This window comes from Salmo salar, chromosome ssa06 (genome assembly GCF_905237065.1).
Source record: "Salmo salar chromosome ssa06, Ssal_v3.1, whole genome shotgun sequence".
In the NCBI taxonomy this organism is placed as follows: Eukaryota; Metazoa; Chordata; class Actinopteri; order Salmoniformes; family Salmonidae; genus Salmo; species Salmo salar.
Window position 1 is genome coordinate 56,371,229 of NC_059447.1, and position 12,848 is coordinate 56,384,076.

At 44.6% G+C, this 12,848-nt stretch overlaps 1 protein-coding gene across 2 annotated transcripts in view; it reads left to right on the forward strand.

Annotated features, from left to right (window-relative positions):
- The window catches only part of LOC106607674 (serine/threonine-protein kinase D3), a 54,929-nt gene that overhangs the window by 14,710 nt on the left and 27,371 nt on the right, over positions 1–12,848 (forward strand). For both annotated transcript variants that reach the window (XM_014204873.2, XM_014204874.2), the window contains one exon: positions 12,421–12,559. In XM_014204873.2, the coding sequence (XP_014060348.1) occupies positions 12,421–12,559 (139 nt within the window). The remainder of the gene's footprint in view (positions 1–12,420; positions 12,560–12,848) is intronic.

Genomic DNA, 12,848 nt, shown 5'->3' on the forward strand with positions numbered 1-12,848 from the left:
GGCAACTTTTTCTGAGCTAGGCAAAATCACGCATCAACATCATGGACATATCCAAGTAAATGCCAATTGAAAAAAAGCTCAAACAAATGAAAATGCAGCTTGTGTCAGCTGTCCCTGTTGAAAGATGGCGCCGGAGAGGATGGCTGCCGTCTTACCGGCTCTTAACCAACCGTGCTATTTTGTTAGTTTTTTCACATTGTTTGTAACTTATTTTGTACATAATGTTGCTGCTACCGTTTCTTATGACTGAAAAGAGTTTCTGGACATCAGAACAGCGATTACTCACCTCGAATTGGACTAAGAATTTTTCTTTAATGAGTCGGACGGGAAGGATATACTCCGAACACCCGAACAGGCCTTCATCCCCGTCATTCGCTTGAGAAAGAAACTGAGATTTCGCGGAAAGAGATCGGGGTGCCTTGTGAGGATCAGGCGACGACTGGCTATTCTGCCCTTGCCGTCCGTACTGTTAGCCAACGTTCAATTGCTGGAAAATAAATGCGATGAACTGAAAGCACGTATATCCTACCAACAGGACATTAAAAACTGTAATATCTTATGTTTCACATAGTCGTGGCTGAACGACGACACTAATAACATACAGCTGGCGGGTTATACACTCTATCGGTAGGATAGAACAGCAGCCTCTGGTAAGACACGGGGCGGTGGCCTATGTATATTTGTAAACAACAGCTGGTGCACAATAGCTAAGGAAGTCTCAAGGTTTTTCTCACCTGAGGTAGAGTATCTCATGATAAGCTGTAGACCACACTATCTACCGAAAGAGTTTTCATATGTATTTTTTGTAGCTGTCTACATACCACCACAGACCGATGCTGGCACTAAGACCGCACTCAATGAACTGTATGCAAACAGGAAAACGCTCATCCAGAGGCGGCGCTCCTAGTGGCCGGGGTACTTTAATGCAGGGAAACTTAAATCAGTTTTACCTAATTTCTATCAGCATGTTAAATGTGCAGCCAGAGGGAAAACAACTCTACACCACCTTTACTCCACACACAGAGACACGTACAAAGCTCTCCCTTGCCCTCCATTTGGCAAATCTGACCATAATTCTATCCTCCTGATTCCTGCTTACAAGCAAACATTAAAGCAGGAAGCACCAGTGACTCAGTCTATAAAAAAGTGGTCAGATGAAGCAGATTCTAAACTACAGGACTGTTTTGCTAGCACAGACTGGAATATGTTCCAGGATTCTTCCGATGGCATTGTGGAGTACACCACATCAGTCACTGGCTTCATCAATAAGTGCATCGAGGACGTCGTCCCCACAGTGATTGTATGTACATACCCCAACCAGAAGACATGGATTACAGGCAACATCCGCACTGAGCTAAAGGCTAGAGCTGCCGCTTTCAAGGAGCGGGACTGAAACCCGGAAGCTTATAAGAAATCCCGCTATGCCCTCCGACGAACCATCAAACAGGCAAAGCGTCAATACAGGACTAAGATTGAATCGTATTACACTGGCTCTGACGCTTGTCAGATGTGGCAGGGCTTGCAAACAATTACAGACTACAAAGGGAGGCACAGCCGAGAGCTGCCAGTGACACACGCCTACTAGGCGAGCTAAATTACTTCTATACTCGCTTCAAGGCAAGTAAAATTGAAACATACATGAGAGCATCAGCTGTTCCAGTCAACTGTGTGACCACGCTCTCCGCAGCGGATGTGAGTAAGACCTTTAAACAGGTCAACATTCATAAGGCCGCAGGGCCAGACGGATTACCAGGATGTGTACTCCGAGTATGCGCTGACCAACTGGCAAGTGTCTTCACTGACATTTTCAACCTCTCGCTGTCTGAGTCTGTAATACCAACATGTTTCAAGCAGACCACCATAGTCCCTGTGCCCAAGAACACCAAGGTAACCCGCCTACATGACTACTGTCTGTAGACATGAAATGCTTGGAAAGGCTGGTCATGGCTCACATCAACACCATTATCCCAGAAACCCTAGACCCACTCCAGATCCACAGATGATGCAATCTATATTGCACTCCACACTGCCCTTTCACACCTGGCCAAAAGGAACACCTATGTGAGAATGCTATTCATTGCACTCAAAGATCATCACTAAGCTAAGGACCCTGGGACTAAACACTTCCCTCTGCAACTGGATCCTGGACTTCCTGACGTCCACCCCCAGGTGGTAAGGGTAGGTAACAACACAACTGCCATGCTGATCCTCAACATGGGGCCCCTCAGGCGTGCGTGCTCAGTCCCTTCCTGTACTTCCTGTTCACTCATGACTGCACGGCCAGTCACGACTCCAACACCATCATTAAGTTTGGTAGTGGTAGGCCTGATCACCGACAACGATGAGACAGCCTATATGGAGGAGGTCAGAGACCTGACCATGTGGTCCAAGGACAACAACCTCTCCCTCAACGTGATCAAGACAAAGGAGATGATTGTAGACTACAGGAAAAGGAGGACCAAGCACGTCCCCATTCTCATCGATGGGGCTGTAGTGGAGCAGGTTGAGAGCTTCAAGTTCCTTGGCGTCCACATCACCAACAAACTAACATGATCCAAGCACACCAAGACAGTCGTGAAGAGGGCACGACAAAACCTATTCCCCCTCAGGAGACTGAAAAGATTTGGCATGGGTCCTCAGATCCTCAAAAGGTTTTACAGCTGCACCATCGAGAGCATCCTGACGGGTTGCATCACTGCTCAGCCTCCGACTGCAAGACACTACAGAGGGTAGTGCGTACTGCTCAGTACATCACCGGGGCCAAGCTTCCTGCCATCCAGTACCTCTGTACCAGGCGGTGTCAGAGGAAGGCCCTAAAAATTGTCAAAGACTCCAGCCACCCTAGTCATACTGTTCTCTCTGCTACCACACGGCAAGCGGTACCGGAGCGCCAAGTCTAGGTCCAAGAGGCTTCTAAACAGCTTCTACCCCCAAGCCATAAGACTCATGAACATCTAATCAAATGGCTACCCAGACCATTTGCGTTGCACCCCCCCCCCCTTTACGCTGCTGCTACTCTCTGTTATTATCTATGCATAGTCACTTTAATACTCTACCTATATGTACATATTACCTCAATTACCTCGAAACCGGTGCCCCCTCACGTTGACTCTGTACCGGTACCCCCTGTATATAGCCCCGCTATTGTTATTTTACTGCGCTCTTTAATTATTTGTTATCTCTAACTTTTTGGGGGGTATTTTCTTAAAACTTCATTGTTGGTTAAGGGCTTGTAAGTAAGCATTTCACTGTAAGGTGACAAATAACATTTGATTTGTACTTTCATTCCAGGTTCAACGTTTGACGTGACTTGAGTTAGCTGAACGTTATCCAGCCTGCATAGTAACCATTTTGAGTAGAATGGACAACCAGTCCTTTTGCATAGCAACTATGCAAAAATAAATAATGACTGTGTCGCGTCTTTAGCAACATGACTAAGTAACAACAACCAGATTTTTGTCCAGATTTTTGTCAGGTGGATGAATGAAATTGTATTCATTTACTTAACAAAATACGTTTTTAATAATAATATTTAATTAGTTCTTCAGTTTCATAAAAGCAATAAGGCACACGAGGCAGTGCTATATCATGAATACAGTCACAGATAAATGGGTTGTCTGACCCTACGCTATCGCGTCAGGTAGAACAACACCATTTACCTGTGACTGTATTCATGATACAGCACTGCTTCTTGTGCCTCATTGTTCACAGTCCTCCTCCCTGATCATATGCAGTGAACGTATTGCAACACGTTTGTGGCGTGTTGATATTTGACATTATGTCAGTCAGCATGTTGACATTATTTGCATCGCATATTGACCTGCTGGAGTCATTTCCTGGGATACTGCTTGTCTCTGCGTGTGGTGTGTGTGTGTGTGTGTGTGTGTGTGTGTGTGTGTGTGTTAGCACTGTTTACTAACCTATCCTGATAATCAGGTAGCAAGGAAGCGTAAGGGATTGTCCAAACGAAACGTAACATCAAATGAAAGTGGATTGCTCAGTTTGATGTTTTAGGAGCTGACAGATTTGCATTCTTAGACCATTTCAGAGACACTTGATCACTGTCTGTGACTCCTATTAAAACAACTGCGTGTTTTTCTGGTGTTTTTATAGCAACGTAACTATTCACATAGCACCATCACTCTCCTGGGTTGTTCCCAAATGCCACCGTGTTCCCTACGTAGTGCACTACTTTTGACCACCATCCTATGGGCCCTGGTTAAAAGTAGTGCACTACATAGGGAATAGGGTGCCATTTGGGCCGTAGACGTGTAGTTATGTTCCAAAGAACTCCCTGGTGATGAATAGATTGTTTCTCTTCCTCCTCTGCTCTGTGGAAAGGGGGGGGGAACTAATATCCGTTGGAGGAGAGGGGGTATAGGGTGAGTTTCTGTAGATGTTACCGGGCTATGTGCGCCCCGTCTCCTCCCCTGGTCTGAACTGTGTGTGGTTCTGTGTATGGTGTGTGTACGGCTAAGTGGGCTAAACTGCCTGCCTGCCTTGCTCTGACATAGCAGTGACTTCCTGAGTCACAACCATGACTACTGATGGCTAAGAATGAAGAGTGACAGAAGGGAACCGCTATTAAGGTAGTAGTTGCTAAGAGCTGTATGAATGCATCTTCATGTCTCCGAATGTGAGATGGGTGAAGGAAACGAATGTGGAAGATGGGGGGACTGTTGGTTTCTAAGAGAGCCTTCAAAGGCTCTGATTAAGGACACTTTCTTCTTTTCGAACATGAATTGGAGCCTTTGTAGATAAATTACATAGGGATACGACATATTCTGCAGTCACACATATCAGCGCACACACACACATCAGCACACGCATGAGTGCACACACACACACACACACACACACACACACACACACACACACACACACACACACACACACACACACACACACACACACACACACACACACACACACACACACACACACACACACACAGTCCCCTCCCTTAAGGGGGCAAGAAGGGCACAGGAAGAGCTCTGTCATGTGAAAAGAATGCTGGCGAGAGTCATAAACAGGTCATGGATTAGAGCTAAAACACAGGCAAATCATTGGTCTTATATGGACCCTCTTTATACACAGTTAAGTCCACCATGCAGTGTGAAATGACCAGCAGCGAGTTAAACCATGGCATTTGTTTCTGGAAGCATTTTCTGAACGCTACCTCTCAGACTCCCACATACACACAGAGCCTCATGGGCCCCGGTTCAAACGTAGTGTACTATAAAGGGAACAGGAAGCCATTTGGGACACACGGCCAAAGTCAGAATCTGCAGTCAGTGTGTTTACATATTCTCTACACATCCAACTGTCTCGAAAGGATTGGGTGAACTCTCAGTCTGCCTCTCTGAGGGCTGGCTGCTGGTGGTGCTCTCAGATGGGGGTTCTGTGTATGATTGCGATGGAGTGTGTGTGTCTGTGTGTGTGTTGTTTGTTTCTAACTTATGAGACCATCACAGATCAGAAATAATAGTAAGACCAAATGGAAGAGTAAGTACAAGACAATGTTCTTCCATTTCTGGTTCATGGCTACCATTTCAGAACAGAAGAATGGAACGCACAAACTCCCTGCCTCTGTTCCACGAAGAGCCTTTGAGAGAATCAAAACAACACTTGTATCTGTCAGTTGTTGGGCTGTGACGACTCAGAGCTATGTACCTCCTAGAAACTACAGCACTTCCTCTGCATCGGAACATGTGGTTTGTAACTTGGTAACAATGGTATTATAGGCTATGCACGGCAAACATGTAGTTTGCTCTACCAACAGTAGACATTGTCAATTCTGAAATGAATTAGCACACTTTATACCTGTCTTATTTGTTGAGATCTGAATCCATATGATCTTGAAATATGTGGGCTTAACTCACTTTCTTGCACAAATCTTCATCTTCACGATTTAGTCAGAGTTGCTAAGACTGAGATAACTTGAGAGTTCTTTATGCTAGCCTCCAGGATCAGGGCTCTCTTGCAAAATAGATGACATCTGAGTGAGTGAGACAACCCTGGATGAATAAAAGTTAGATGACTATGGTATGTGCTGTGTCCTGTATGTATAGTGTACAATATGAGAGTAACTGATGGTCATAAAGATGGGAATGCACAGCTGCCTGTTAAAGTAACTTTCCAGTGAAAATCTCACTGGTAAATGTTCCGATTTTGTTAACTCACATCCAAATAATGTTGTTGACTCGTCCTATAGCCGTATTTGTGGCCAAAGCATAAATTGGAGAATCCCCCCCCCCCATCTCAAACAGACGGTTTCAAGAATGTTTGCTATTTCCTCATAGAGGATGATGTCATCCTTGAGGATTAGATGGCCAATCAGCGGTCTACTCGCATAAATATTTTGAATGACCGGTATACGAACACAACATTCTGTTGTTGGGGTACGCCCACCCCATTCCAACACGGAACAGCTTATTTTTTTAACATACTTAATGGAAGTAAAAGTATTTTACTCATGTTGTAATTAATTATAAGGTCATAGTTCAAAGAAATCTGGGAAACATTGGACAGTTACTGTAAACTCCAGCTGTAATGGTATTGGGACTGACTCCTGATGTTAACAGCATACAGTTTTATGTGATGCTCACATGCCTGAAAGCTTTGTCTGAATGACACACATACTGTATATATACACACACACACACACACACACACACACACACACACACACACACACACACACACACACACACACACACACTCTCTCAGGGGTTAGAGGTCATGTTGGTGCCATGTTAAATGAAGGTAGCTGAAGACACAAGATGTTCTCGTGATGATAGACAAGAGCAGTGGTGTACAATCGAACGGCACGTGCGTCCGCAGGGAGGCTTAACTGTTGGCATTGTTATGCAGACAGATGGTACTAGCCTAATGCTAACTCTGTTCATGCGCACAGGTAAAACCAATGGAGATAAATGCCTCCGTCTGCGTCCCAAATGGCGACATATTCCCTATGTATCGCACTATACCTAAGGGTCTAAAGTAGTGTAGTACATAGCCTAAGCCTCTCTGTTTGTCTGGGCCGGGGGATTGTTTGAATGTGGCCGTGTGTGTTTTTTACGAGTACGTAGATTGGATTTGATCTGCCTCTTATAAACGTATCCATTGTAAAAAAAAAACCTGGCTCAAGGCACCAGGGTTGGGTTAGTATCATGTATCTTAGTGGTTACTGCTGCATTCACTACCATCGTGTGCTTTGATGAAATAGCAATGAATACCGCCTGTCTACCTTTGTAGTCGACGTGAATAGACAAAGGCTCTGTTTAGCAGTAGCACGGTTACATGGTTGGATATAGTCGAGCTAGCCACCTAGTTTCATGACTACTGATGCACCGAGGTTCATTTTGAAGTTCAATTCAGCTTCAGAAGTAAATTGCTGTAATGGTGATTGAAGATGTTCTGGCACTGAGAGACAAAAACAATATTTTTCCCCTTTCAAAATAACAAAAAAAGCTCTATCATATTTTCTTTCAGAGGGGAGTGTCTCTCGTAATTATTCATTTCGCCTTGGCCATCCAAATGAATGAGGCCCACTGCTTGACGACGGGGCTCTGGACGCCATGGCGACCTTGGCCCACTCAGCCGTACTTCCTGTTGTTCTATGCTAAGTGTTCTAGTGAGGTGACAGATCAGTAGGGTGCAGAAAAACAAGCAAATAGCTGTTTACCTTTCAGTTTCCTATTGGGCTGCCCTGTCCAGAGCCTCTCTGCTCACCCAGCACACTGATATGTCGAATATTAAAGGCTTGATAAGAGGTTGGCTTATATAAGGGGGTAAAGCGGCTGTGTCTTCTTCAGACTTTAAAGAACAAGACATAACAAACGTCAGCGGTACACCGTAAAGATGTCGAACGGTGGCGATTCTTTCAACGTGTAGAATCGTTGGGAATTGTAAACTAACAGAAAATGACGGCCAGTGTTCTGTGGTGTCCTATTATGTACACTGCCCGCTGTGCAGCAGCACACCAATTTCCCTAGGGTCTGTTGCAACTTCAGCCGGTTCTGCATTTGCAGTTTCTTCTGCACGATATGTACACATAGCAGGAAATATACATCCCCTCAAACACTCATCATACGTATTCCTTTCCTGCAGTCAAATAACTGTCACACCCTGACCTTAGAGATCCTTGTTATTCTCTATATTTGGTTAGATCAGGGTGTGACACGGGTGGGGAATTCTATGTTTTCTATTTCTTTGTTTTTTGGGCCGAGTGTGGTTCCCAATCAGAGGCAGCTGTCTATCGTTGTCTCTGATTGGGAATCATACTTCGGCAGCCTGTTTTCCACCTGAGTTTGTGGGAGGTTATTTTTTGTTTAGTGTCTGTGCCTGACGGAACTGTTCGCTTTCGTTTGGTTGCCGTAGTTATTTTGTTTTAGTGTTTCTTGAATAAAAGAATCATGAACACTTACCACGCTGCGCCTTGGTCTACTTCTACCACCAACGAGAGCCGCTACAATGACCAAATCACCCTCTAATGGCCTCATTGGTGGAATGTTATTAATATTGTTTCATCATTTCATAATTAATCAACCAGAAAAAATCTAGCGACGAAAATCCGGTGTTTCTATGTCAAACGGTTTTGTTATATTTCAGTCTTCTGTGGTGTATATGAACTGTACTATTGGGATGCAAACTCTAAATTTAATATATTTTTGTTTCAAAGTAGATTTGTTTAAGACTACCAAGAAACACTCTGAGACCCTGATTTAGCCCACATGCAGGCTTGGCTTTGCGGTGTAGGATTTTTACAGATGACTGATACTGACAAGCCGGTGCATTCTCTTTCGCAACCTCTGCAACACAAAGTACCCCAACCTGACCAAAGACTCATGAGCCAGTGCTTTTGGGAGAGGGGACTCTTTTAGAGTATTGTAACACAGAGAAAATACAAACCTGACCATAAACGATACGAGGCATCGCCTTCTCTGCTCCGGATGCTCTGACGTAAACCTGCACTACATCCACCCTTGGAGTCAGATAATTTGCCCTCGATAGAGACTTACTTAGTCAATGGGCTCAGATAATGGCATACGAGCGCTGTAGAGATTAGAGGTAGTACGATGGGACGGGGCGGTGAAGCCCAGCTGTTTAGATGGACTTATATAACGCGGGCATCCTGCACGGGGACGAGGCCCCCGCTGCTGCTCAGTCTGGTCTGCTCTGACTGTGGTTCCTGGGTAGCGAGCCGAGCAGAGCGGTGGCCAGCTTGGGGACGAGGTGGAGGATGAGGGTGAGGGTTAAGACATGACCCAGACCTCTGTCTCTCCTCAGTGGTTCAATCCTGTTGAAACGTCTTACTGGCATGGCGGACTGAGTAGACGGTTGTTAGAAAAACCCCTGTCGCGCTTTTCTGCATTCAAATGACTAGTGGCCTCATGGGTGGAATGTTATTCGTATTTTTCATTGTTTTATAATGAATAAACATTTGTTTTAAAAAAGGACCTAAATCCGGTGTTTCTATGTCAAACGGTTTTGTTATATTTCATTCTTCTTTGATGTATATAAAGTGTCATATTAGGATGCAAACTCAAAATGTAGTACATTTTATCTCTATATCTGACATGGTATGGGTTTCTTCTTTTTTCCCCCGAAGCCCTTAACCATGTGTGTGAGGTGTCTACTTTTGTGTCCAAGTGGGTTTGTTTGAGACTAACAAGACAGACACACTCTGATCGACCCTGTGATTTAGCCCGTCGCAATACGAGGTTTTTAAAGACTGATGACAGTGTGATAACAGGTCGAGAGAGTGTGGATGAGGGGATCGTGTGCCTGCAAGAGTTCATCTCGGGTTAATCGTGGTTTAGCACAAAGACGGGATCAGCTGTTTCCACGTGAGTTCACATCATCGCTGCTGAGTTATTGCTGCTTAGTCACACTCTGTAAGATGTGTTCACCAATCAGACAGTGGGCCACTGTTGAAACTGGAAACGTTAACGTGGCAGCGGAAGCTCTTGATTTCTATGATATACTGTACAGTGTCTGTGGTGCTCATTCCTTATGTGAATCGAAGAATCGAACCGCTGTTGAGGGTTGTGGCGGGTGCAGTGTGTGGATTTGCAGACAGATTGATGACATACAACGACGTCATGTCGTGTTGCACCTTTATGACCACCAATCGGCTCATGGGTCTGATTAGATAGATCCTGAGATTTCTGTTGCCTTATTGGCCCAAGATAATCATCTTTCAAATTGTATAATATTGAATCGTGATTAGATCTGCTTTATCCTTAAGCCTAACATGAGGTTTGGCCCGATTGTCTGACATAAAATACGTGGGGAGCGTATCACGTTGAGGGATCAACCATAAACAGTCATCCACCCTGTTGCGCGTCCCATTTACATTATTCCCTGCAGGCTCCATCCAATAGGAGACCTCAATACTTTATTTCCGATAGGATAGACAAAGGACAGCTCACTTCCTTGTTTGTCTTGTTCGGATTGGTCTGATTTGCATGTACAGCATCTCTATTGCGGAAGGTGTCAGATTAACTGTCTGATTTAGACTCCTACAGATACAGCGTCCTGTCTTCTGGGTGGATGGCTGTCTGTTGTTGATGTGGCGATAAAGTTTTTCCTGAAATATAAATTACACTGGCTTTCACATATATATACTTTTTTGCCTTCAATACTTTTCTATCGATAGATTTTACTATAAGCGGAGGTCAACCAGAAATTGACCCTTAAAGCCACAAAGCAGCCTATTGCGTGGCGGCATACACAGGCCTATGTGGTTTTGTCTTCATGGGTAACTACTTGACTGAGGCCTGCATATGCATATTTTATGGTGATGTATAATTCGGGGTCACAGTGCCTTTGTGGTAAGTAGTTCAGTATGTCAAGTGGTGGCATATTGCTTCTGAGGTCCTCTGTTTGCAGTTGGATTGAACTCGTTTGGTTGGCTTGTGGTGTGGTGTATTGTAGTAGGACAGTGTCAGTGACAAGCTGCTTGGAATGCGATGTACTAGCTAGCACATCAGGTCAGTGGCTGCTGGCAGATTGTTTGGATCCGGAATGTGTTATGGGCTTGTCAGTTGGGTGTCATATTGTTTTGGGCTGTAGCGTAGGGTAGACAGAGCAGGACGGATGGCTAATGGCAGCAGGGTGTCAGTGGCAGGACCACAGGCATAATTCATGACTAGAGGAGATTAATTGCTGCAGCTCCGGAGCCTGTGGGTTCAATTTCCTGCTGTCACTCTCTCTGTGCTGCCTGGCTGGCTGCTGCACACACACTCCATGTAAACTGCACTTGACTCGTTTCTTGCTGGTAGTGTAGGCCTTCAAGGGCCCCATCCATAATCCCCCTCCAAAAGGTTATTTCAAATTGGAATGCCTTTATATGCTTTAACCTAATCCTGGACTAAAAAGTACTTTTAATGGAGAATCTCAGGCCTGAGTCATACATACTAGGGGTTGGAACCAGTGCAGGGAACAGAACCGAAAACCGAAAAAGAACAACAACAAAAATGTGTAGCGTAAACAGAACTGGGAACGAAAGGGATCTTTAGTGTTCCAGAATGGAACTATTCTTTTCAAATCTTGAGAACGTTTTTTTTTGGTCCAAAAATATTCCTAATGTCTAGTATATCATTCTGTAATACAGTTGTAATAGTAATAGCCTAAACCCATTCCAATTCGCTTCATGTCACGATGCTCAGCGCTTCAAGCCAAGCCCCCTCCATATCTACACTGCTCTCTCCCCACCTGTGAAATTTCAGTTGCATCTCGTGCCTGCACTTATCTGTCCATCAAACATGTAAACAAGTAGCTTACCCCTTTCCATAGCAAGCTGCTCTATCCGCACGAGTTGGTGGAGTAAATGAATGAGCTAAATGTAAAAACGAGGTTGATTTCACAGGGTACAAAAACGAACTATATGAACCGCTTCAGAACTTTATTATGTTGCTCGGAAACACTGGAACAGAACACAATAAATAGGGGTTCTGCTCGGAAACAAAATGAATTATTTTGGTCCCAAACACTGATATTGTCACAGGCGTCAGAATGAGTAGACCAAGGTGCAGCGTGGAATATGTTCATCTTGAGTTTAATGAAGAAATGAACACATTACAAATTAAACAAAAAATGACAGCAGACAGTTCCGTCAGGTACTTTACAACAAAACGGAAAACAACTACCCACAAAAAACAAAGGAAAAACAGGCTGTCTAAGTATGGCTTCCAATCAGAGACAACGATAGACACCTGCCTCTGATTGGAAACCATACCCGGCCAAAACATAGAACACAAAACATAGAATTCCCACCCACCTATCACACCATGGCCAAGCTAAACAGAGAAAACACAGCTCTCCTAGGTCAGAGCGTGACAGATATATACATCACAGTAACACGTTGTGTAAACTAAACACACCTGTAATACCTCTTGCTGTTCTTCTCCCCAGTTCCCGGAGTGTGGATTCTTTGGCATGTACGACAAGATCCTTCTGTTCCGTCATGACCTGACTTCGGAGAACATCCTGCAGAGGCTGACGTCAGCGGAGGACATCCATGAGGGAGACCTGATCGAGGTGGTCCTCTCCGGTGAGGGTTTGAGATACTCCTTGTCACAAGAGATGAAGTTGATATCGAGGGAAGAAGTCGATATCGAGAGAAGGAGTTGATATCGAGAGAATTTGATATTTAGATGGTACTTTATGTGGTACAGCGATCGCTTTGTTTACCCTGTAACCTATTCAAATCCATGTTCTCTCCTTGTGTATCCCTAGATCTGTCCTGTGTAGCTACTATGTAGGCCCTATGTCACGTCATGTATCCCCCATGTATTCTCGGACCGACCCAAGATGCACCCGCAACATTTTCGGTGGACGTA